The sequence below is a fragment of the Megascapheus bottae genome, chromosome X (assembly GCF_031878675.1).
Source record: "Megascapheus bottae isolate mThoBot1 chromosome X, mThoBot2.hap1, whole genome shotgun sequence".
NCBI lineage: Eukaryota > Metazoa > Chordata > Mammalia > Rodentia > Geomyidae > Megascapheus > Megascapheus bottae.
The window spans coordinates 8,911,343-8,938,583 of NC_143547.1; the positions used below are offsets into that span (position 1 = coordinate 8,911,343).

Genomic DNA, 27,241 nt, shown 5'->3' on the forward strand with positions numbered 1-27,241 from the left:
ACTCTAAGGATCAGATAACATCCTTCCCTTTTTTTTTTTATTTCAGACATTTCAGCAGTCTTCTCTGCAACACAAATCAAAGAAGAAAAACAAAGGTAAGGGGGGAAAATCTTTACCTGTTTCCTCTGTACAGAGACCATCACCAGCGTACTTCATCCATCCTCTTTTGCCTGAGCCCAGTTAGGAAGGAATAAGACAATCCCTCAGTGTAAGAGCTGGCAAGTCTAGCTTCTCTTAAATTCAGATATAATACAGATACCTGTTACAATAAATGTCACCAATGAGTATGAGGATTAGGAATATACAATTTTAAATTAAATTTAGTGTGACAGGTAGGTAAAAATGTTTTAAAATTGTCTACTCTAATGCAATAGGGAAATGCTAACTTTAAGGTTACTATATACCCAACTCATTTTTAGGACCTATAGATTGGTCTATTTTATTACCTTTTCCAAAAATTTCAAGAGCATTTTCACTCACTGTTATCTTTAGGGCCTATCGCAGGCAAAAGCAAGAGGCGAATTTCTTGCAAGGATCTTGGCCGTGGTGATTGTGAGGGCTGGCTTTGGAAAAAGAAAGATGCAAAGAGTTACTTTTCACAGAAATGGAAGAAATATTGGTTTGTTCTAAAGGATGCATCTCTGTACTGGTACATTAATGAAGAGGTAAGACAAAGCAGTTTTTGGTTTCTTATTCTATTCCTTATCTTAAATAAAAGTGTTAACATCATGGGACTTACATTTTAAAAATCACACCATAGGGCCAGGAGTTTGGCCTAGTGGTAGAGTGCTTGCCTAGCATGCATGAAGACCCGGGTTTGATTCCTCGGTACCACATACATAGGAAAAAAAAAAGCTGGAAGTGGTGCTGAGTCTCAAGTGGTAGAGTTCTAGCCTTGAGAAAGTCCAAGGACAGTGCTCAGGCCCTGAGCTCAAGCCCAGGACTGGCAAAAAAAAAAATCACACCATCAAAATGATCATATAGTCAGTTTAAATTGAATTCAGATTTCTACTAGTTGTTTTTACTTCAGCCTCTTAAACTGGTTGCATTTAGAAATTCTGGATAGTTGTAGCAATATATCTGAAACACAGATAAGGTATAGTAAAATCTAATTCAAGCAGTAATTCAACTCAAAGCAATATACATTGAAGTTTGATATTGATTTTTTAATGTTTTGTGGTTTTTCTCAAAGTTTTGCATTTTTCTTTGTTTTTTGAAGAAAATACACTTTTGTCACTTAAATCAATATTATCTCAATTTATTTCAGTGTTCCTTAAAGAAAAAAATGGAATAGTATGCTAGTTTTTAAAATACCAAGTATTCATTTCACTAGACCTATTTTTAGGAGGAGAGGGTACTTAATACATTTATTTATGTGGTATTAATAGTAGAGTAGATTTATACCCAGGGTAATAATTATTACAATCTATTACATATCTCAAAATTATTGATATATACTTTCCCACTGATAATTGTTGGGTTTGGGGTTTTTTTTTGTTTTGTTTGTTTTGCCTTATTTTTGGCCTGGCTCAAGTGCTACAGTATTGCACCCTCAGGCCTATTTTTATTTTAGTCATTTTTTTTGCCAGTCCTGGGCCTTGAACTAAGGGCCTGGGCACTATCCTGGGGCTTTCTCTAGGCTAGAGCTCTACCACTTGAGCCACAGCACCATTCCTGGCTTTTTGATAGGAATTGAACCCGGGTCTTCGTGCATGCTAGGCAAGCACTCTTCCACTAGGCTAAACTCCTGGCCCCTGTTTTAGTCATTTTTGAGGTATAGTATCACATTATTTGCCCAAGCATGCCTGGACCACAATCTTTCTACTTACGTCCCCTTAGTAGCTGAGATGACAGGCACATACTACCAGGTCCAGCTTTTAAGGTTGTTGTTGAAGTGAGGGTTTTCCTGGCTTTTTACTTGGATTGGCCTCAAACTACAGTGCTCCTGATCAGGAGGAATTACAGGCATGGAACAGTGTTCCAGGTATTATGCCTAATTTTAAGCAACATGTAAATTTTCACACATTTTCATTTATTAGACATACTAAGTACTTTTTAATATGTCAACCAATTCATATCAAGTTATAGCATTTTGCGGTTTTCTTTATTATAAAGTCACTTGTAGGTTTATCTGCTATATGCTAGATTATATTATATATTTCAAAATTTAAGTAGCAAAAAATACTGTAGTCCCCTCCTTTTTATTAAACAGAAACTATATTTCTTCCTTCCCCCTCTTCCTCTCTGTCTCTCTCTGTCTCTCTGTCTTTCTCTCTGACTCTGTGTCTCTGTCTCTGTCTCTGTCTCTCTCTCTGTCCCTCTCTCTCTCTCTCTCTCTCTGTGTCTCTCTCTCTTTCTCTCTCTCTTTCTTGCCAGGCCTGGGACTTACACTCGGGGCCTGGCTCTGCTCCTAAGCTTCTCTGTGCTCAAGGCTAACTCTCTACTACTTGAGCCACAGTGCCACTTCCAACATTTTCTGAGTAGTTTATTGGAGATAGAGTCCCTCAGACTTTCCTGCCTAGGCTGACTTCAAACCATGATCCTCGATTCTCAGCCTCCTGAGTAGCTAGGATTATAGGACTAAGCCACTGGCGCTTAGTAGAAGCTGTATTTCAATCAGCAATTTGTTACTGTGTTAACCCTGAAAGAGATGAGTGAATAATTGTGTGATATGCAATGCAAGACATACGTTAGTATGATTTTTGTAGAAGAAATGTAAACTAACTTCTTTTTAATTATGCAGTGACAATACCCCTCAAAACTACTTTGAATTGTTTACATTTTTAATTTTCTTTTATTAAGGGAATTGAAATTAACACAATTGAAAAGTCAAAATACTCATTTACATAATACAAGTTCCAGTCATTACTGATAGCATCTGATTTCTAAATTTTGCATAATATTCAGTATGTGATTACTAAATTGAAAATTCACAGAATTGAAAATCTGTGTATTTTATTTGAAATAGTGGATAGGACTGTACTGTTGTTTTAAAGTTGTATTTAAAATCCATAGACTGCCGGGTGCCTTTAATCCTAGCTACCCAGGAGGCTAAGATCTGAGGGTTGAGATTCAAAGCCAGCTCAGGCACTAAAGTCTCTGAGACTCTTATCTCAAATTAGCCACTAGAAAATGAGAAGGGGCACTGTGGCTTTAGGGGTAGGGGGTAACCTTGAGCTGAAGATCTTAGGGACAATGCCCAGGCCCCAGAGTTCAAGTCCAATGACCGACAAAAAAAATAACCATAGACTGTTACAGAAGATGAAGTAAAGTTTAGGATAGTAAACCTGAAAGAATCTTTGGCATGGTGAGAACAAGAGAGACCCAAGCATGAAAGGATTTAACCTTTAATCTTAGGTTAATTAAGATAACTAGTACCTAACCTAAGACTTCAAATAAATATTATATCAGGTTTATGCACAGATTTAAACAGAGAAGTTACAGATTTCATTCAATTTGATATTTGAAGAGCAGCTTGACTTATTTCATTTGTACTGTCCTCAATATACAAACCACAATTAGAAAAAGTTGCATAGTTAGAAAAAATCAAGTTTGATAGAATTTGTGGATGAAAGCAGGAAATAAACGTCCCTATATTTTATATTAAACATTAAAATAATAGGAAAGTACATGTTACAAATATCAACCATGGTTATTTTGTATGTTATAAAAATGAATATACTGTCTCACCAGAAATTTTCTTTTTTGATTTGTTTTTATTTTTGCATTTCTGGGGATGGAACTCATGGCTTTATGCATGATTGTCAAGTGAGTGCTGCAGAAAATTCTTATAAAATATCTTTTACATTCTGGGCCTGGAGTTTGGCCTAGTTGTTAAAGTGCTTGCCTAGCATGCACAAAGACCCGGGTTCGATTCCACGGTACCACATAAATAGAAAAAGCCGGAAGTGGTGCTGAGGCTCAAGTGGTAGAGCTCTAGCCTTGAGAAAGTCCAAGGACAGTGCTCAGGCCCTGAGCTCAAGCCCAGGACTGGCAAAAAAAAACAACCAAAAAATATCTTTTACATTGAGAAAATGAGACATTGTCTATATTTACCTTAATATTAAAATGATGCATACACTAAAGCAAGTATTCAAAATAAGCTTTAGTTTATGGAATATAATAAAGAATAGAATTATCAAATCCAATTTAAGGAATTAAATCAACACATTTATTAGCATAGACATTTAAGGCACAATGATACATTTTAATTATGTTCAGTTTTGTATCGTATCCTAAAAAAGAACTTTGCTTCTTTAGGATGAAAAAGCAGAAGGATTCATCAGTTTGCCTGAATTTAAGATTGACAGAGCCAGTGAATGCCGCAAGAAATAGTAAGCTGGATTTATTCGGGGAAAGAGGGAAAAGGGATATATATTTTTTTTTAATTTCCACCTTTTAAATTATAGTTTACTCACCTAATGCTTCTAAGTTGAAGTAACAAGAAAGCTGCTACAGGGACATAAAATTGAACTTTACAATGAATGATTTTTGTCGTCATGATGGATGTGAAATATGTGTATGTGTGTATGTGTGCTTGTGTGTGTGAACTCAGATTAGATGTTGAGGCAGTTTCACCCATAAAAAATTGATTCACTCTTATTTTCCAATTTTTAATACAAAGTAAATGTCCTTTTTTTCAGTGCATTCAAAGCCTGCCATCCTAAAATCAAAAGCTTTTATTTTGCTGCTGAACATCTTGATGACATGAACAGGTAAAGTATTACTTAAATTTCAAAGCATATAGCCAGGTGCCAATGGCTCATGCCTGTAATCCTAGCTCTCAAATCTGAGAATCATAGTTTAAAACTAGCCTGAGGTGTAGTTTGGCCTAGTGGTAGAGTGCTTGCCTAGCATGCACGAAGACCGAGGTTTGAATCCTTGGTACCACATAAAACAAAAAACTGGAAATGGTGCTGTGGGTCAAGTGGTAGAGCTCTAGCCTTGAGAAAGGTGCTCAGGCCATGAGTTTGAGCCCCAGGACTGACAAAAAAATACTAACCTGAGCAAAGTCTGTGAGATTTTTATCTCCAGTTGACCACTAAGAAGTTGTAAATGGAATTAAGGCACAGGTACACAACTAGCATTTTATAAAAGGCAAAAAGGCTTAGGGACAGCATCAAGGCCCTGAGTTCAAGCCCAGGACTAGCACATACACACACAAAATATTTATTGGGCATTGAATTTTAAACTTTCTCAATAATACATAGATAATATCATGGAAGTTTCTAGATTGATAGTTTAAAGTAATGTGAACACACTGTAGTTCCATGTGGTTATCCTTAATTTTAAGCAACAGCATTTACCCATAATACCAGGTTATAAATCTCAAATATGTACAATACAGTTTTTTATTTCATTTTTTTATTGTTATTATAAAGATGATGTACAGAGGGGTTACAGTTACATGTCAGGTAATTAGTGCATTTCTTTCATTTATGCATATATTTTATTAAAGAATTTATTAACATTGATTTTTACATCATATTTCAAATGACATGTTAAACAAGTATTCAAGAAGGGAATCTCTGTATATAATCACTGGCACTTAGATTTTAGAACATAATTAAAATTAGGCTGAGGGTTTGTATGTCATAGATACATATGTAATATGTAATAAAACATTATGTCTATAGAGTTATAAATTTTTATGTCTATGTAGTTGTGTTTATATTTCCAATACCATGTCCATAGCATTGGGTACACAAATACTGAGTCCTCGCTCTTGTACTGCTTGAATGTAATAGCCTCATATTAAGGATTCCATGCGCCTTTTGTTCTGTTGGTCTTGACTTGTCTCACTCAACATGATTCGCTCTATATTCATTCACTTCCCTGCAAATGCCATTATTTTATCTTGTCTGTTGGCTATGTAGAATTCCATTGTGTGTGTGTGTGTATATATATATATATATATATATATATATATATCTCACATTTTCTGTATCCATTCATCTGCAGTAGGGCATCTGGATTGTTTCCATCACTTGGCTATTCTGAATAGTGCAGAGATGAACATAGCTGAGCAGGTGTCCTTATCATATCCTGGGTTATGATGTTCAGGATAAATGCCCAGGAGTGGTATGGCAGGATCGGAGGGTAAGTCAATTTTCAGTTCTTGAAGAAACCTCCACACTGCTTTCCAGAGTGGCTGAACTAATTTACAGTCCCACCAGCAGTGCAGTAGGGTTCCTTTTTCTCCACAACCCCTCCAGCATCTGTCATTGTCTGAGTTCAAAATGTTGGCCATTCTAATTAAGGTAAGGTTGTATCTTAGGGTTATTTTTATTTGCATTTCCTTTATGACCATGGATGATGAGAATTTTCTCATATGCTTTTCTGCCATTTTAACTTCTTCTTTTGATAATCTCTCTTTAGTTCCCTTGCCCATTTAGTAATTGGTTTGTTGGGCTTGGGGGAGGATTAGTTTCTTGAGTTCCCTATAGATACTGGATATTAAGCATTTTTCAGATGTATTATTGGTAAATATCTTTTCCCAGTTGGTTGGCTGTCTCTCTACTTTAGTGGCTATGCTTTTATATGTGCAGAAACTTTTTATTTTTAAGTAGTCCCATTTATTGAGACTCTTTACAATCTGTTGTGACCCTGGGATTCTGTTCAGGAAGTTTTTGCATGTGCTTATGAGTTCTAGTGTCTCTCCAACTCTATCGTGTAGCAGTTTCAAGGTTTCCTGTCTGACATTGAGGTTTTTGATCCATTTTTAGTTAATGCATGTGCCTGGTGAAAGGCTAGGGTCTTTCTACATGTGGCTGTCCAGTTTTGCCAGCACCAATAATTGAATAGACTGTGTTTGTTCCACTGTATATTTTTGGCTCCTTTGTCAAATACAAGTTGACTATAGGTATGTGGTTCTGTTTCTGGATCTTCTATTCTGTTCCATTGATAATCTGGTCTATTTTTGCGCCAATACCATGCAGTTTTTGTTATTGTGGCTCTATAGTAGAGTTTGAAGTCTGGTATTGTAATACCACCTACATTGCTCTTTTTGCCTAGAATTGTTTTGGCTAGTCTAGATCTTTTCTTGTTCCATAAGAACCTTTTGGATTATACTTTCTATTTCAGCAAAGAATGTCTTTGCAATTTTGATGTGGATTGCATTGAATTTGAGTATCAATTTTGGCAGTATGGCCAAGGAACTTATGGGACACAGCAAAGGCAGTTCTAGGGGCAAATTTATTGCACTAGGAGCCCATATTAAAAAGACAGAAGAAGAGCATGGAAATAACCTAAAGAAGAAATTGGAGCATGTAGAAAAGCAAGAAAAAGTTAATTCTAAAACAACTAGAAGGACAGAAATAACAAAAATAAAATCTGAAATATCAGAGATTGAAATAAGATCTACTATGTATAAAATTAATGAATCAAAAAGATTGTTCTTTGAATGAGTCAACAAAGTTGACAGATCCCTGGCAAGATTAATCAAAAAAAAGGAGAGGGGAACATGCATTTCTTAAAGAAATACTTCTCAGAAGAAAAATGGCCAATAGAGACATGAAGAAATATTCAACATCTCTGACCATAAAAGAAATTCAAATCAATACAACATTAAGATTCACCTCACTTACATTCCTTTACATGTCTTTAAATATAATGTCCAGGCATTTTAGGAACAAAAACTGTGTAGCTTCATCAATAAGCTTGAGCAAACTGAATGAGTACTCAATGTATCTTCATGGATATTTTCTCTGAAACATGGGGACACAAACATAGACTTTTCCAAAGGAAGAATATTGATATAAGGAATTAGCCAGAAAACAGATGTTGAAAATACTTGGCTAGACCCTATATTAATAAAGGGACCAACCTTTCATGTCATTATCATTCTTCAAATTTTATGGAGGGCATTTGGAATTTAGAGAGCTTTATCTCCTTGTTCTCCATTTAAAAATGTTTATTTCCCTGCACATGGAGGGGGCATAAAATTTTATTTTGTGTTTTGTTTTAGAATTTTATCTCAATGCCATTGGGATAAAAATAAAGTGGTTACATCATAATCGAACTGAAAATAAACAGCATGCATGAGTATATCCTGTCTGACAAGATGGATAAAATAAATCAAAGTCACTTCCTTCTAAAAATTAACATAATTTAATCATTTATGATACATGCTACTGGGGGCCTTTTTAACCTTAAAAATTACCTGCCTATAACTTACTTTTATGAACTATAAAACCATTCTGGGCTTCCATTTACTAATTAATGTTAGCAGTAGCTTCCTATGGATGTATCTGGACCTGTATGTCACAGAAGAAAAAAAACAAACTTGTGTGATTCAATTTGTTAATTTTTCTAAGCAGTGGGTCAAACAAAAAATTATTTAAAATTCATCTTTATACTCTAAGTCTAAAAGAGTTGTTTTATATAAGGCTCGTCATAGTGCACTATATTTCAGAAATAAATTGACCTGACCTAATGAATTGTCTGAAAATTCAGTTATATTAGAATTATATTATTTTGCTTTGCTTTTGCTTTTGTAGTAGTTACTTTGCCTTTCATTTTGGTTAATAGTTATTTTAAGTATGCAGAGCTTTGTAATTTAGTTGTTAATAGACATAGAAAAAGTCAGTGCTAAAACCAGAGAAAATAGTGATATGGAGAGACACCCACGTACAGCTTTGTTTAGTCACCTAATTGTTATATAACGGGAAGATAATGCAGACATTGATTTATTATATATATAGTATTTTTTGTGCCAGTCCTGGGCTTGAGCTTAGGGCCTGAGCACTGTCCTTCGGCTTTCTCGAGGCTAGAGCTCTAATACTTGAGCCTCATTACCACTTCCAACTTTTTTTTCCTTTTTTTTCCTTTTTTTCATATATTTTTATTGTAATTAATAGAAGGGTTACATGATATTTGCCAGATAGATGGTGCATTAATTCCCATACATTGATACCCTTTCCTATGTATGTCGTACCAAGGAATCGAATCCGGGTCTTCGTGCATGCTAGGCAAGCACTCTACCACTAGGCCAAACTCCCAGCCCTATATATAGTATTTTAAAGGTACTGCCTAAGATTTCAAGAGCAGGTAATCATACCTACATAGTATGGAAAAATATCATGGAAGAGAGTAATATATCTTTCTCTTCTAGATTCAGAAAAATGTTCATATTGTACCAGCAGTAACAGGATCTAATTATTAAAGTTAAATTTAATTTTGTTCTATAAAATCTGACCATCTATATATGTGTGTATTTTATAGGAATATTTATGTGTATATGCATACATATATTCACATTGAATGTTAAAGCCTCACTGCCTAATTTTGAACAACTCCATGCATGATTATGAGTAATTTCAAAAGCACTGTGGAATGTACAACTGTGATTAATCTATTCCCTCAGTAATGAATACTGAAACATTTTTAATTGTTGTTTTGTTATCTGAAATTCATGAGGTGAAAATAAAGTATTTGGGGATTTCATTTACTGAATTTGTTTGAGCTATAGTCTATTTACTATATCAGTACACATGACGTTATAATTGTGACAATCACCAATTTCTTTTTGGCTATTTACTTTTTATACATTTTCCCATTGGTTTTTACCCTTATTTTTTCTCAATAAATTATTTGATGTCACATTGGACAACTCATTTTAATGTCCACAGTAAGAAAAACTCACCTTGCCTATACCTTTTTGTTTTAAAGTATTAGTAGGGTAAGGTAAGGTAATAATTTAGGACCTAATATGAAAGAACTTTATTATCAATGTAGTAAAATCATTCTAAATTCAATATAATGTATCCTTGATCACATTACCTAAAATAACCTCATCTTCTCCCCACCACCTTTGACATTTTCATTTTTTACTTTCTTTTCTGTAATACATATATACATCTATACATGTCATGTGGGTATATACATATATGGATGTGTATATGTATGTATAAATTTTACGTATGTTTATTTGTATCCCTATTTGTTGTTTGCTTTTCTCAGTAAGAGACAGGCATCATAATGATAGATATTTTGCTCATTTATCTCTGTATTTGGTGTACCTAGAATAGTACCTGGAACATTAGGCTTCCAATAAATGTTTCTTATATCCTTTAATGAATATGTGTCTGCTTTCATAATAGTTTAAAACAGCAAATCCTAACTTTACCAAGTTTATCAGTAAGTGTCTAATAGCTGAAACCTTATTGACATTTTTCCCATGAAAATACCAACAATTGTGTGGTATTTAGCTTTTTGGAGCTATCCACACGGGCCTAAGTATATTCACACAATTATTGTGGTACAAAGTGTTGAACTCAGGGCCTTGTGCTTGCTATTTTGACACTGTAACACTTGAGTTACCTCCATCCATGTTTTATGCTTCTTATTTTGAGATTGAGTTTTGTGAACTCTTCTGCCTGAGCTAATCTCAAATCTTTATCCTCCAACTCTCAGCATTGCAAGTAGCTAAGATTTCAGGCATGAGTCACCAGCACCTGCTTTATTCACTTTCTAAGGAGGTTTAAATGTGAATAGAATTTGGTTCTTCCTAAAAGTAGTTTAAGCTTTCAACTGCATTATACACTGTAGCAATTTTAGAGTTTAATGAAAGCAGAAACTATGTCTTACTCATTTCAGTATCTCTAAAGTTAGTGAGAAGAGACAGAGCAGGTTATTACATACTACTAAAGGGATCTCTCCTTCAATAGATTATAACCATACTAAATATCTACCCACCTAATTCTGGAGCACCCAACTTCATCAAACAAACTTTGCTTACACTAAAAGCACACATAGATCCAAACACAGTGATTGTTGGTGACTTTAACACATCACTGTCACCTCTGGATAGATCAACCAGTTAAAAACTCAACAGAGAACCCTCAGAATTGAACAATTGCATAGACCAACTCGACCTAACACATTAGGTTTCCAATAAATGTTTCTTATATCCTTTAATGAATATGTATCTGCTTTCATAACAGCTTCAAATAGCAAATCCTAACTCTACCAAGTTTATCAGTAAGTGTCTAGTAGCTGAAAACTTACTGACAATAATCTGCAGATTATTCCACCCAGCAACACCAGAATATATGTTTCTTTCAGCAGCACATGGAATATTTTCTAAAACAGGCCACATTTTAAGGCATAAAGCAAACCTGTGCAGATTCAGAAACACTGAAATTATTCCCTGCATTCTCTCAGACCACAATGGCATAAAATTGGAACTAACCACAAATCTCTACCAAGGAAAACCCTGTAACTCAAGGAGATTGAACAAAACATTGTTGAATCACCAGTGGGTCAATGAGGCAATCAGAACAGAAATTCAACAGTTTATGGAATTTAACAAAAAGCAGCACACAAAATATCAGCTGCTTTGAGACAAAGCAAAGGCAGTACTCAGAGGAAAGTTTAGAGCTCTGAGTGCCTACATTGACAAATTGGAAAAATCTCAAAACAACAACGTAATGGTGCACCTTAAGCTCTTGGAAAAAGAGCAAGAAACCAATCCCAATTCCAGTAGAAGGAAGCAAATTATTAAAATCAAAGCAGAATTAAATGAATTAGATTCCAAAAAACACAGAAAGAATCAACAAAACAAGGAGTTGGTTCTTTGAAAAAAATTAACAAAATTGACCAAGATCCAGAGCATCATAAGAGAATACTTTTCAAACCATTATGCCAACAAATTTGAGACTCTAGAAGAGATGGATAGATTTCTAGCCAATATTAACACACCTACCCTGAACCAAGAAGACCTAAACAAACTAAACAGAGCTATTTCAAGTATTGAAACAGAAAAGGAAATAAGAGACTTCCCATCCAAGAAAAGCCCAGGACCAGATGGATTCACAGCTGAATTCTATAAGGTCTTCAAAGCAGAGCTCACACCAATACTCCTCAAGCTAGTCAATGAAATTGAAAGCAAAGGCTCTTTGCCAAACTCATTCTATGAAGCCATCATAACCCTCATCACAAAACCAGACAGGGACTCATCAAAGAAAGAGAACTATAGACCCATTTCTTTGATGAATATTGATGAAAAACTTCTCAACAAAATACTGACCAATGATCTTCAACAACTCATCAAAAAATATACACTATGATCAAACAGGATTCATTACAGGGAGGCAAAGCTGGTTCAATATACACAAGTCAATTAATGTAATTCATCACGTCAACAGGAGCAAGGACAAAAATCACATGATTATCTCACTAGATACAGAAAAGGCATTTGACAAGATCCAACACGCCTTTATACTAAAAACCCTGGAGAAACTAGGAATCCATAGAACATTCCTCAGTATAATAAAGGCTGAGTATGACAAACCTACACATAGTATTATAGCAAATGGTGAAAAGCTAAAGCCATTTCCTCTAAAATCAGGAACGAGACAAGGATGCCCACTTTCTCCACTCCTCTTTAACATAGTATTAGAATTCCTAGCCAGTGCAATAAGGCAAGAAGCAAGCATAAAAGGGAATCCAAATAGGAAAAGAGAAAGTGAAACTTTCCCTCTTTGTAGATGACATGATTCTGTATTTAAAGAGCCCTATAGATTCCACTCCCAAGTTGCTTGAGATGATTCAAAAGTTTGGCAAAATAGCAGGCTATAAAATTATCCCTCAAAAATCAACCACTTTTCTATATGCCAACAACAAGAAGAGTGAGGCCGAAATCAGGAAAGCAACTCCTTTTGCAGTAGCCTCAAAGAAAATAACGTACTTAGGAATTAACTAAGAATGTAAAGGACCTTTATGATGAAAACTTTAAAAACCTGAAAAAGGAAATTAAAGCGGAACTGAGGAAGTGGAAAAACCTCCCATGCTCCTGGATTGTAAGAATCAACGTCGTGAAAATGGCAATCTTGCCAAGGCCTGCCTACACATTCAGTGCAATACCCATCAATATCCCAATATCATTTTTTTGCCAGTCCTGGCTTGAGCTCAGGGCCTGAGCACTGTCCTTGGACTTTCTCAAGACTAGAGCTCTACCACTTGAGCCTCAGCACCACTTCTGGTTTCTTTGTATGCATTTGGTACTGAGGAATCGAACCTGGGTCTTTGTGCATGCTAGGTAAGCACTCTACCACTAGGCCAAACTCCCACCTCCCCAATGTCATTTTTTAAGGAAATAGAAAAAGCAATCCAAATTTTCATATGGCTAATTTACTTTCTAAGGCCGTTTAAATATGAATAGATTTTGTTTATTCCATAGAGTAGTTTAAGCTTTCAACTGCCTTATACACTGTAGCAATTTTAGGGTTTAATTAAGGCAGAAAATATGGCTTACTCATTTCATATCCCTAAAACATAATTTATTGTTCAACATATAGCAGGCACTTGATGTATATTGTTGGAATGAAAAATTGTGGAGACTTTTAAAAATTTATTGTATTATCTCATAAGGACCTTGTTCTTTGGAATGTTGATGTAATTAAATTTCAGTGATATTTTTCAAGCACCAAATATATGGTGATGTATTAAAATCTTCAGTGAGGAACTTTTATTAAGTGTTATAATCTTTTACTCACTAAAGACATCAAGCCAGTCTTTCCCAAGAATGGTAAGATTTTCCCTGAAAGACAAATTCAGCTTTTCTCACAACAAATAAATTAGCTTACATTTTAATTTTGACCTTTCACTAATAGATAGAAACACTTGTTAAAGGCTATTTATAATGAAATCATTGTACTCATTTCTAGTTTACAATCTGCTGGAGAGTGTGTGTGTTTGTGTGTGTCTGTGTGTCTGTGATATATATATATATGTATATATATATATATATATAATGCTAATGAATTCATGTGATCAGTATTTTACAGGATTCTAGTCCCTTATTCATTTCCCATACACGTACATGAGGTGGTAATTACTTATAGTATTTACCAAAATGAAACTTGACCTTAAGTGGCTTATTACCAAAATCAAAGTTTAAGTTTTCAAGAAATTGATTTTGTTTAATAAAGACACAACTTTTCCTTCTTTTGAAGATACACTGGGTATTTGATGTACTCAATACCACTTAGCAAAATGGTAAATTTATATCATGAGTTACTTCAAGGAATGTTATCTTTTACTTGACAGAAGAAATAAGAGTACAAGAAACAGGTCTCAAAGCTAAGTTTTTTTTCTAATGTAGATAGATAGATCCAATTATGCTGCAATTTAATGATGTTTACTGTATTGGAAATTCCAAATTTACTCAGTGTAGCTCCAGACAATTTTAAAAGATTATTCTGTCCTTGGAAAACAAAATATTTTTGCATATAAAGACAAGTTTCTGAAATTACTCCCAGTGTCTATTTCCCCTTGGACTATTAAACTTGAATTAGTTTAATCAATAATATCATTTCATAGTAAAACTATTTTTTATAACGAAAGTGTATAATTTTTTCTTTTATCAGGATAAATTGAGCCTGACTTCATTTAAGTATCTCCAAATGCCAGGTGCTTGTCTAGTATACACAAAGACCGGGACTTGATTCCTCAGTACCACATACATAGAAAAAATGCCAGAAGTGGTGCTGTGGCTCAAGTGGTAGAGTTACAGCCTTGAGAAAACCAAAGGACAGTGCATAGGCCCAGAGTTCAATCCCCATGACTGGCCCCCCAAAAATCTCCAAAGAAGCATTTGTTCTGAAGGAACAGAATATTACAAAAATTAACAGCTTTGCCTGTCTGTTCTATTGAAATAATATGTTTAGTTTGGGAATAAGTTGTACAACAGTAAAATAGGCCTTATTAAAGACTTTATCAAGAATAAGAAAGAACAAATTTTATAGGTATTCTTTATATTTTTAGACATCTTTCTAGAAGTGAGATATAAGAAGTTGGTTAAAGTATTACTGATTTCCGTATGTTTTTTAGGTGGCTTAACAGAATTAATATGCTGACTGCAGGATATGCTGAAAGAGAGAGGATTAAGCAAGAGCAAGGTAAAAAAAGGAATTTTTTTTCTTTTACAATTGTATTATGATTTTTTTCATACTGTTATCCTGTATAATGATTATTACTACCACTTGAGGAAAAATACATCTATGTGTAATTATTTGGGGGAACTTTAATCCATAGCAGCTAATGGGTAAAATTTAACAAACTGAACAGATAAGGTCTGAAGTCTTAGCCAGGCACGGTGGCTCACGCCTGTAATCCTAGCTACTCTGGAGGGTGAGATCTGAGGATCAAGGTTCAAAGCTAGTCCAGGCACAAAAGAACCTGAGACTCTTATCTCCAATTAACCTCCAGAAAATGGGAAATAAGGCGGTAGCCTTGAGCTGAAGAGCTCAGGGACAGCGCCCAGACTGAGTTCAAAATCTTAAAGACTAAATTCTTAAAGACTAAAAATGTTCCTTTTTCTTTTGTTTATGCTATTCAACTTCCTTATTGTGCAGCTGTTATCTTATGGGATTTTCCTTGGTATTTACTCCAGATTTGTAAAAAGTGTCATGATGCAGAACTGAAATCTTAACAGTTCAGACTCTATCAAGAATGCAAACTGTGGTCACCATCCTAGGGTAACAGAACATTTTTGAAAGATTATTGTAGTACATCTCTTGGAAATATGAGTACCTTTTTTTAAAATTAAAGCATCAGAAAGCAAAAAGAATTTGAATACTAACATAAATGTATTTGTAGTCACATCTTCAGTGAGCACAGCTAGTTTGCTGATATCAAGATTCTAAAAGCCTACTACTTCTGAGAGTAGAAATCTCAGCAAAAACATTTTAATAACATGAAAACTAAAATTGTTGAGATGTAGCAAATATAACCAGTCCCCAAAATTAAATTTTCACCTAATACTTAAACTGTCAATGATCTTTTTCTATAAGAGCCAAATCATAATTTGAAAACTATACAGTCTCTGTCTCAGTGATTCGGCACCACGGTCCTAATGTGAGAGCAGTCATCAATAGATAAATGTACATGCCTACTTGCCAGTACAGCTTCACTTATGAAGTATAAGATTTTGAATTGCAAGAAAGCCAATTTTCATACTTTAAAAAGTCATGTTTTGATTTTATTGCTAACCACTTAAAATATATAAACCATTTTGTCCACAGGCTGTGTAAAAAATAAAAATAAAAACAGGTAGAGGGCGTGTTTCACCTACAAGCCAACATTTACAAACCTTTGGTTTGTACTTTGAAGTAGGGAGTGGAGACTGGTGGACTGGAGTGAAGAGGTAGGAGGAAGATCCAAATAAGGAGAACATGGTTGCTGCCAAGGGAAATTCATCATCTTACTGATGACTTTAGAAATGCATAATTGAAATTACTTAAAAACAGAAGAGCCCCATAGACATGAATGAGTTGCTAAATCCATGAATAACTGACTAAAAATCTGCTGAATGGATGCAAGTTTCTCTTTTTTTAAATAGGCATGCGGAGGTGGAATGCATGAGAAAATGTTTCTTAGAAAAGTAGTCAGTGAGTCTGATGTAAAGATGATAGAAGATTTTATTTATTCAACATGAAATACTTCTTTGTAAAATGCTCAACTGGCACCCTTAATTTTTGTGTGAAGGTGAAATAAACACACATCCTCCCTGAAATTAAGTTACATCCTGGTAGCAAATAATCTTGGTGAAATAATAGAAAACAAATGATCAAAATGTAAACTCAAATTCAATGGAAAAGGGGCTAGGACAATCTTTCCAAGAAAGACAACAGGAAATATTTTACATTGGCTGTATTTTCAGAATGGGTTCTTGCAAGATGAGAGGGATTTAGTGTCAACAAAGTAACTAAAACATTTGGAGGAATGAAAGCAGCTTGAAGAATTCCACATATAATATAGAAGCAATCTCAGTGTGCACAGGCAAACTTCAACTAAGACTGTGAAGTGTTGAATTAGTAACTAAGATGTGCCTTAATGGTTACAAGTTTATTCTTCATCTTCATGCTTTGGTGTCATTTATAGGCCTAAATTTGTGGCAGGAGTAGTGAAAAACATACCAGCTATCCTTTTCAGATATCTTTAAGAGACATAAAATAATTATTTGTAACTGTTTATAAACTTATTTTGTGATTTCTTTGAAAGGCATAAGAATTAGAAGTCTCAGTAATATATTGATAGGAGAATAAATCTAGGAAAGATGTCAATTTACATAAATAAGGAGGCTTGGATTTTCCAGCTTAACATCTGTATTTTACTGACACTATGTTGAAGCTGAGCATGATCTCGATTTTAGTGAATTTCCTCTGTATTTACTATAATAGAACCAAATTGCATTATGGATGAAAGAACTGGTACATTGTACTCTATATGCAGGCTCCAAAAAAGTATTTGTTCTGTGCTGAGAGCGTGGCCTAGTGGTAGCATGCTTGCCTAGCATGCATGAAGCCCTGGGTTTGATTCCCTGGAATCACATTCACAGAAAAAGCTAGCAGTGGTGCTGTGCCACAAGTGGCTGAGTGCTAGACTTGAGAAAGTCCAAGGACAGTGCCCAGACCCTGAGTTCAAGGCCCAGGACTAGCAAAAAAAAGTGTTTATTCTGTGGACTCACTCTGCCCTGATCTATTGTGTGAGTATATATTTTAATGCCTAATGACTTGTAGTAGAAATTATAGGCAGATAGTGTTATAGTTGTTACAATTCACGCCGCTCATTGCAGCACAACAAAAAGATCTAATTGAAATTTTTCCCCAGTTGGATTAGGGAGTGTAGATTGGTGGATTGGTAAAGGATGAAGAGAGAGGACAGGAAGATCTCAAATAAGTAGAGCCTGGTTGTTGCCGAGGGGAATTTTATCACCTTGTTAGGACTTCAAAATGCATTCTCGAAATTACTTAAAAACTGAAGAACCACATAGAAATGAATGAGTTTCTGAAAAGATGAGAAGGATGAGAGTGAAATAATTTTGGCCAAGCCATTGCTTTGAGAGGCTCTAGCACTGACTACCACGTAGGATTTTGGGCTCTCATAAAATTGCCCAGCTAATAACACAGGCCTCCAAATTTCACATTTCACTGCTGGAAATTGCTACAATTAAAAGAAAACAAACTAATGTCAAGAAGATGAACACCAGACACGTTATATGCCCTAGCATATTACTTACAAAAACATTCAGGAAGATAAGAGGCCTGAGTACTGACAGCATTCAAGGTGCAAGGCACTTGAATATGTTACCTTATTTAGTACCTCCTAAACATAACTTCCCATAATAGTTGTTATTAGCCTCCCCCTTGACAGATTACAAAACAAATGAAGAAAAGTATAGTTAAGGAACCATTTCAAAAGACATAAAAATAGAAAGTAGTCTAGAATCGAACCTACATCTGCCCTAGTATATGGGTCATGCTTTGTTGACCTTCATTTATGTGATCTATGTCTAAGCAGCTATATGAATTCATGAGGGGTGACTTAGTTATACTGATTGTCACTAGGCAAATATTCTGTTTTTCTCTTTGGTTTGGTTTTGTTTGTGGGGGGCAAAGTCTCATCATATAGACCAGGCTTGTCTTGAACTTGTGGCCCTCCTGCTTCTACCTCTTCATCACAGGCCTGCATCACCATGTACCACTTCCCATTGTTTTTCCAGTGGAGGAAACATACAAAATTTAGATTAACTAGAAATTGTCTTTTACTCAAAGGAATATAATTGTCAGTATCTTTCTGCTTGAAGGTCTACATTGTTTATTATTAAGTAATTTATTTTATTCACCGTCTATGTTAATGAAGAGTTCATACAGTAATCAAAATTAAAAATTAGGAGATATAAAACTAAATAATAATAAATATGCTTCACATTAAACTCTCCTGAAATGTTAAACTAGAGTCTCAGAAGCAATCCTTAGAGCTTTAGGACAATGCAATTTCTTAGTCAGAACCCAAGTCCATTTCTCCTAGCTAGCATATGATAATTTCATCATTAATATTAGTTACCCTTATTATTAATCAGCCCCACAGGGCAAATATTATAATTGACAATTTTTTCTAAGAGAAGGGTTACTGTACAAATATGTCCTATAATTTTTCACCTAAATCTAAATATTAAATGTGCTTTGTGATAGTTCCTTCGTGATTTAAATTTTCCTACCAACAAGGAGCCTTTATTCTAATACCTTTTGTCATCTGAGCTTAACATAGATAATGATTCTGGGTTTTTCTCTTATAAATCACATAAAAATTAACCCACTATTTACAGGGTAGCTAAGATATTAGTGGAATAGCTTATGATTATTGAACTTTTGCTACATTTGATTTCCTCTTCTTCTAGTAATACATCTCTCAGAGTTGTTCACCTTCTTACTTGCCTGAATTCTGACCAGTCACTTTGTCTATTGGCTTACATTTTCTACCCTGTTAAGTAGTTATGAAGTTTGGAACTCATAGCCCCATCAGCAGATTTGCCCTTTTGCATTTGGCAAGAATCAGAGTTTGCCATGTGTTTCAAAACAGAAGTGGGAGTATTGTGTTAGGGAGAATTGTGTCAGCATGACTCTGGTGCTTGTTAGATAAGCAGTAAATTGAAACCAAAGGAAATAATTGAGAAAGTTATTTTGTAACTGTGTTAATATTCATCTTGAGAATGTAGAACTCATTAATTGGAGCTTCAGAATAATTTGGTCTAGAACTGAAAGCACCCTAAACTTCAGTTGGCTTGTGCATTCTTTTTTTCCTTAACTCCACAAAAATTACAGCTGTGTATAAGCCCTTGCTTTAAAGTGAGGTTGGAATTAGGTGACTGTGTTCTTCATCTTCAAAATACCAGCTGAGAACAAAAGCTGGTGACCCTCTGGGGTAAAGGAATGCTGGAAAATGTGGTATGGAAATGGAATTTTCATTTCATTTTGTTAAACGGTAACATATGTTCTTGAAAATGTAACCAGAAACATTTCATAGAGCATTGATGTATGTGTGTGTATGAATTTTCAGATTACTGGAGTGAGAGTGACAAGGAAGAAGCAGACACTCCATCAACACCAAAACAGGACAGTCCCCCACCTCCCTATGATACTTACCCACGGCCTCCCTCTGTAAGTTAACATGAGTATACTTAATACAGCACCACATTCCCTCAACCAAAAGATTCCTATATATGTTTAAAATTTGTTTTTCTTGTTGTTTGGTTGGTTTGTTGGGGTTTTTTTAGGTCATGGGGCTTTAACTAGCCATTGGCTCTGAGCTCTTCAGCTCAAGGCTGTCACCCTACCCCTTGAGCCACAGCCCCACTTCCGGTTTTCTGATGGTTAATTGGAGATAAAAGTCTCACATATTTTAGTACCCAGGCTGGCTTTGAACCTCGATCCTCATATCTCAGCCTCCTAAGTAGCGAGAATTACAGCTGTGAGCTACCACACCTGGATAAACCTCAGGTTTTTTTTTAAAGGGAAAATAAAAAACAAAATTAGATAGTACAAACCCTGGGCTCTCCTAGCAGAGGTTTACAATAGGGCAAAACCTATATACATAAGGCCATATAGGATAAGGCTAAATGAAAGGACCTCTAGGATATAGAAACAAAAGCCATATAATGAGTGATTGTTGTCCTTAATGTACTGTTATCACTCATGTCTTTTGCTGTCCCTTGGCTATCTCATATTGTTACAGTATTCCACCTTGTTATCTGATATATTGTATATATGCATATTTGGTTATTTGAAATCGGATAGGGAAGGGGGGAAAACAAGATGAGGGGTGGAGGTGGGGAAGGGAAATAGGGACAAAAACATGAGAAGGGGTATCAATGTATGTGAAGTAATGCACCTTCTATCTGGTAAAGATAATGTAACCCTTCTATTAATTAAATAAAAATATATTAAAATCAAAATTGGAGTTCTAACATAAATAAGGAAAATGTTTTAATTAATTTATTATTGTAAAGGTAATGTATGGAAAGGTTACAGTTATGTATGTCAGATAAAGTGTACATTTCTTTTTGAATGTTACCCCTTCCCTCACTCACAGTAGGAAAAATTTTTTTTAGGTGTACAAAGAATATTTACTAGAGAAAACAGTACTCAGCACAGACTAGAGGCTCTGTTTCTTGCATAGTGGTCTTCCTGGAGCTATCAGGCAAAAAAATTGTTAAATAGGAGATATAAATTGACCCTACTCCACATGGAAGAATTTTATTCCTATGTACTTTAGAAGCAACTGATAATATTTAGTGTTATAGAAGCCAGGTTTGTAGCTTAGTGATAGAATGCTTGTAGTGTTTGTAAAGCCCTAAATTTGATCCTCTGTGCCACAAAAAATAATATTGTATCCATAGTGAAGATACTTGTGCCTGAAGCATTTTAGATGACCATGGGATATGGTTTTGTGTATATTGAAATAGTGCTCCAAAATTCTTAAGCCAGTACAATTTATTCTATGTATAAGCTATGGTTTTGATCTTTTCATTGGTTAAATAATTGTCCTTGTTTTTTGAGACTATTTCATTCTATGCCGTCAGAAATACTGAAGCTATCTAAGAGTCTCACACTAGATCTAAGAGTCTCAGATCCCTAATTGTGTTACTTTAAAAAGGATATTCCACAAAAGAAATGGAAGCTGGATTTAGATGACAACAGTCATCTTAACTTCTTTTAGGGATATACTTCATATTTGTCCTTTAACCCCAAACATCAGGATCTGAATACTTCCTTTAATATATTTATTAAAGAAAGAGACAGCCAGTTGCAGTGGCTCACGCTTGCAATCCTAGCTACTCAGGAGGCTGAAATCTGAGGATCAATGTTCAAAGCCAACTCAGGCACAAAAGGATCTGAGACTCTTATCTCCAGTTGACTCAAAAAAAAAGGGAAGTGGGGCTTGGCTCAAAGGTAGGGCGGTAGCCTTGAGCTGAAGAGGTTAGAGGCATTGCCCAAGCCCAGGGGTAGGGAAGTAGCCTTGAACTGAAGAGCTCATGGACAGCACTCAGACTGAGTTCAAGCCCCAGGACCCACAAGAGACAGAGAAAAAGAGAGGGGAGGGAGAACGAGAACAGACTTAAGTATATAAAGCAACTTGTGAGTTTTAAGAAAGAAGCTTCACATTATTATCAATCTGTTGAAAGGTAACCAGCTACCCACAAAAGAAACTTCTCCGTTATTTTTTTTTTTACTCAGCGCTAGCACTTTACCCCTTGAGCCACAGCACCACTTCTGGTTTTCTGGTGGTTAATTGGCGATAAGAGTGTCACAGACTTTAGTGCCCAAGCTGGCTTTAAAACACGATCCTCAGATCTCAGCCTTCTGAGTAGCTAGGATTACAGGCATGAGCCACCAGTGCCCAGCTGATTTTCCCACACTTTTTTGTTGAGGTTGTTGTTGTTGTTTGGATCATGGGGTTTGAACTCTGGACTGGGCCTGGGCACTGTCCCTGAGCTCTTCAGCTCAAGGCTAGTACTCTACCACTTGAGCCACAGTACCACTTTCCTCCTACTTTATTAAGAGGAGTGAATTGACCACAGAAAAGTTGTGGCAACTGCAGGATCAGATATTCACTTAGGAAGAAAGGTTTAGTCTGTATCTAGACAATTGTTGCTCTCGCATCCAACAGCCTGTCTCCTTTACCTCACCCCCAGTTACATAAAATCCAGTAATAGAAATTTGCAGACAATATATTTGTTTATAATTTTGAAATATGCAAAGATCTTTAAACTAATATTCTAAAAATGTAAGCTGGGACCTAATTTGGGGATATCTTAAAGCTGACTGGGTCATTACTTTACCACCTAAAGAATCCATCACTTAAATATATCCTGATCAGCACGTTCTTTGGCAATAGAAGTGGTCTCATATTTCTATGAAGACTAATCTAAGGCTCCTTTCCTACAGATGAGTTGTGCAAGCCCTTATGTGGAAGCAAAACACAGCCGGCTTTCCTCCACAGAGACCTCTCAGTCTCAATCCTCCCATGAGGAGTTCCGCCAAGAAGTAACAGGGAGCAGCGCAGTGTCCCCCATCCGCAAGACAGCCAGTCAGCGCCGCTCCTGGCAGGATTTAATTGAGACACCCCTGACGAGTTCGGGCTTACACTATCTTCAGACTCTGCCCCTGGAGGATTCTGTCTTCTCTGACTCAGCAGCCATCTCCCCTGAGCACAGGCGGCAGTCCACCCTTCCAACTCAGAAGTGCCACCTACAGGATCATTACGGGCCATACCCTCTAGCTGAGAGTGAGAGGATGCAAGTGCTTAATGGCAACGGGGGCAAGCCCAGAAGTTTCACTCTGCCTCGAGATAGTGGCTTCAACCACTGCTGTCTGAATGCACCAGTGAGTACCTGTGACCCACAAGATGATGCACAGCCCCCAGAGGTGGAGGAAGAGGAGGAAGAGGAGGAGGAGGAAGAAGGAGAGGCAGCAGGGGAAAACATAGGAGAAAAAAGTAAGTATGCTTACGGAGATTTGTAGCCTGTGTACACAGTCCTATCCCTTTCAAAAATAAAATTGTTTCCTTTCTTTCTTACAATCGTGGTCTGCTGCATGGGAAGTTAGGTCTCCCTTGGTGCTCTACTTCCAGAATTTCAGTAACTTGGAAAAAATGATGCATAATGAATCTTATGTGCTGGGATACCCTGTGCTGGAGCAAATCATTGTTTTCATTTCTTTTCCTTCTCTTATCTACTTCTTCTCATCTGCTCTTCCACAGTAATTGTCTCCCTTCTCCCAAGTTTCAAATAAAACATTACAAATATTTCAGGCAGGATGTTAGCAGAACCCTGAACTTTGGTTGAATAAGTGAAAACATGCACAAATACACACATTCACTCACCCCTACACACATTCACTCACCCCTACACACATACACACACACACACACACACACACACACACACATACACACACAGAGACAGAGAGAGAGAGACAAAGACAGAGAAAGACAGACAGACAGAGACAGACAGAGACAGAGAGACAAAGACAGAGAGACAGAGAGAGGCACCCACATATGCAACCCTTTCACTGTTAGATTTAAAGGAAAAATCCAAAGACAGTTTTGTTCCAGAGAAATATATCATATATCATGTTAGTTACTGCAAATAGTTGTGTTAATGAAAAAAGAAACTCATTTTATAAAAATCAACTTAAAAGAGAGATAAGTCATTTAAGTAATCCTATGAGTTTTTTGGCCTTAAGAATATGTTTAGTAGGGATCAAGTAAAATACTAACACCAAGCTTTTTGTAACAAACATAATACAGTGCTCCATAAAACAGGCAGTTATTTTAGTTAGAAAGAAAAATCTTAATTTGGCTATAAATCCTAAATGTAAAATGCAAAAGAACGTAAAAAGAAAAACTTTAGAAGACTTTACTCAAAATGCAGTCTGAGCCAAACAGTGCAGAAAATTTAGGGCAATGGTAATGAAAGTAGTGACGTATTTGGTCCCCTCCTCTTTTTAAAAGATATGAACAACATATGAAGCTGTCAGCCCATTTTGCAAGAAGTCTTTTACAGGGTATAGTAATCTAAGTTTTTTTTATCACAATTGGAAAAACAACTCAAGTTACCAATAGTTCAGGAGCCTGATGTTTGGTTCATTTAAAATGAAACCCACAGGGCTTAGATGTGGCTCAGTGACAAAGTGCTTGCCAAGCAAGTACAATGTCTCAGTGCCAAAAAGAAAAGACAAAAAAATAGTTTAAAAAAATAAAAAACAAGGGCCGGGAACATAGTCTAATGGCAGAGTGCTTGCCTACCATGCACGAAGTTCTGGGTTCAATTCCTCAGTACCACATACACAGAAAAATCCAGGAGTGGTGTTGTGGCTCAAGTGGTAGATACTCGCCTTGACAAAAGCCTTGAGGGCACTGCTCAGGCCCTGAAACCAAGTCCCAGGGTTGGCAAAAAATAAAATAAAATGAGACTCATATGACTGTAGTCATGAGAACACAGTAACTCTCTTTTTATGGTACAGATCTTCATTGTATTACTTAATGAAAATGTTATATCTCCTACAACATAATATAAGAACTGCTGACACAGCTTCAATGTAAAGTATATTTTAGCCATAATCTCCATGACAATATAAGAATTGCTTATACTAAACTTCACATGCTGAGACAGCTTCAGTATGAAGGATATTTTAGCCATAATCTCCATGAGAAATGTTATAAAGGTGCAGGAAAGGTAATTACCATCTATTGTTTGCCAAGTTCTCCCAGCAGTCACATTGCTCAAAGATTATGGAAGAATCTTGTGGAGAAATATTAATGAGTCATGCTAGGCCACTGTAGGATTTCTGGCAAGCATAATTCATGCTCAATGTCCTAATGATTCCCAGAATTAATAACTTGTCTTCTAAAATTTTAAGATGAATTTGAAATGTCATTTCAACTTTCATCCAGGGGCTGTGCAGTAGCTACAAACAAATATGTGCTTTGTTGATTATTCTATAGACATTAGAAAAAAAATTAACTTCATCCCAGTTGTTTTAAAATAAACTATTGCAATTAGGCACACTCTCTAAAATAAAGAATTCTATTCAGAAAAAATTCCTTCATTTGTATAAGCAGTGTCATGGGATGCTGCTTTTTTTTTTAATAAGTGAGGTCCTTAGCACTTCATCTTGGTCATTTTGTTGGGAAACATTAGAAAGAAATGAAGGATAAACATGATACCAGGCCTGACTTTCCTTCAAGTTTCCAGGAGCTCACCAAGCATCTCTAGTTAAATGACTATGGACTTTCTTCTAGACTCCCTTATTTGTTGTTCTGTTCTGCACTCCTAAGTGGATGGAATTTTTTCTTCAGCTTTTCAGATGAGTTAAGTGAATGGTTATCTGGCACTGTCCTTTTTTCCCAGTGCACTTTCCCTTTGTGGAACACATAAAAGACAGAACATGCCTAGTGTGTCAATAACTTTTATATTGCACATTTTGTCTTTATAGTCTAGCACTCTGGAGCAATTCATACTTCTGTTTCACAAAAGGTGAAAGCCCATTTCTTTCTGGTTATTTTTCCATAAATCTTGCCACTTGATGTCTCAGTATACTTCAAACTGTATGCAACTTTGCAATGCATTTCATGTGTTCCTAGAAAGATATTCCTTGTTTGATGCAATTTATGTTTACCATTCTAACGATGAGATAGGATTGTAATATCATTGCTAGTAGTTAAGGAATTTGCAACTTGATGGAATTCATGTGGGGAAACATTAGCATTAAAATTCAAGGTTTTCAAAATGAGATTTCCAAACTAGTTATAGGGTAGCACACTTATGACTGACCTGGGTGTTCATTAGCAATAAAAACACAAGTTGCTTATTTAAACCAAGCTGTTAATGTCATGCCAACAGAGCAGAAATTACACACAGGAATAAGAAGCTGTGGCTATAACACCAACCACACACTTACATGCATACCTTTCAACACAGCTCATTCACTTTACTACCATACCGATCATTAGGCAGTCTGTAATTGTCAAACTCAAAGTCTGTCAACAAACAGTGTTCATTACTGAAGGTCCCACCCAAGGCCACCATTTGGTTTGATCCACTGAACTGAATTTATACTAATCAAGTATAGATGTACGGGGGAAATAATTTTGCTATATCAGGCCCCAAACATTATCTGCAGCTTTTCAAAAAAATTGAAATGAAATGCATCTGAAAGGGGTGATAGCAATCAAGATACATTATATTCATAAACTTCATTGCTGAATATTCAACTCTTTGTACAGCTATTTAAAGATAGGAAACACATAATTTAAAATAAATAAATATCAGGAAAGTTAGTAAAAGGGGTAATAGAAGCAAACATAAAAATATGCCTGTAGGATGAAGAATTATACCATCAACCAGACCCCTCTGTAATCATTTGTGTTTTATGTCACTTTATATAATATGGTTTATATTATATGGTGCTTACAAAGCAATCTAAGAAACAAGGTGTACCTAAATCCTGCATTTCTTTTAAATTTTCCCTATGGCTGTAGAATTTGACCTTGCTTATTAAATATAAATTGAGGCTTCCTTAGAATAGTCTTCAGTCTGCATTGACTAGGGTACCTTTTGTCATATTTTGAAATTCAATATTTAACTGAGTCATACTGTGATTTTCTTAGGCTGAATTCATTTTAGTATGAAATGGATGATACTAAAAGTACACAGATGAGATTTGTCTTATTTTCCTTTGACTGAAAAGTCAGCTTGCATATTAATTATCCTGACCTATTTCACTGGCATTTGGGAGAAGACAAGTAATTTCCTATTATCCCAATTAGCAGTTTCCAAGCTTATTGAGGTATGGGCCTTCTAATACCTCCATTAATTAAATTATAAATGATGTCAGCATACACAACTTTCAATGATCATAATCAAAAAGTTCAGGACCCATTAGAAAGATATACT

At 35.7% G+C, this 27,241-nt stretch overlaps 1 protein-coding gene across 5 annotated transcripts in view; it reads left to right on the plus strand.

Moving 5' to 3' along the window:
- Cnksr2 (connector enhancer of kinase suppressor of Ras 2) overlaps positions 1 to 27,241 on the plus strand; it is a 239,510-nt gene that overhangs the window by 173,120 nt on the left and 39,149 nt on the right. For all 5 annotated transcript variants that reach the window (XM_090326745.1, XM_090326749.1, XM_090326748.1 and 2 more), the window contains 7 exons: positions 47 to 95; positions 493 to 665; positions 4,261 to 4,334; positions 4,644 to 4,715; positions 14,833 to 14,900; positions 19,843 to 19,943; positions 22,731 to 23,280. In XM_090326745.1, coding sequence (XP_090182871.1) covers positions 47 to 95; positions 493 to 665; positions 4,261 to 4,334; positions 4,644 to 4,715; positions 14,833 to 14,900; positions 19,843 to 19,943; positions 22,731 to 23,280 — 1,087 coding nt within the window. The remainder of the gene's footprint in view (positions 1 to 46; positions 96 to 492; positions 666 to 4,260; positions 4,335 to 4,643; positions 4,716 to 14,832; positions 14,901 to 19,842; positions 19,944 to 22,730; positions 23,281 to 27,241) is intronic.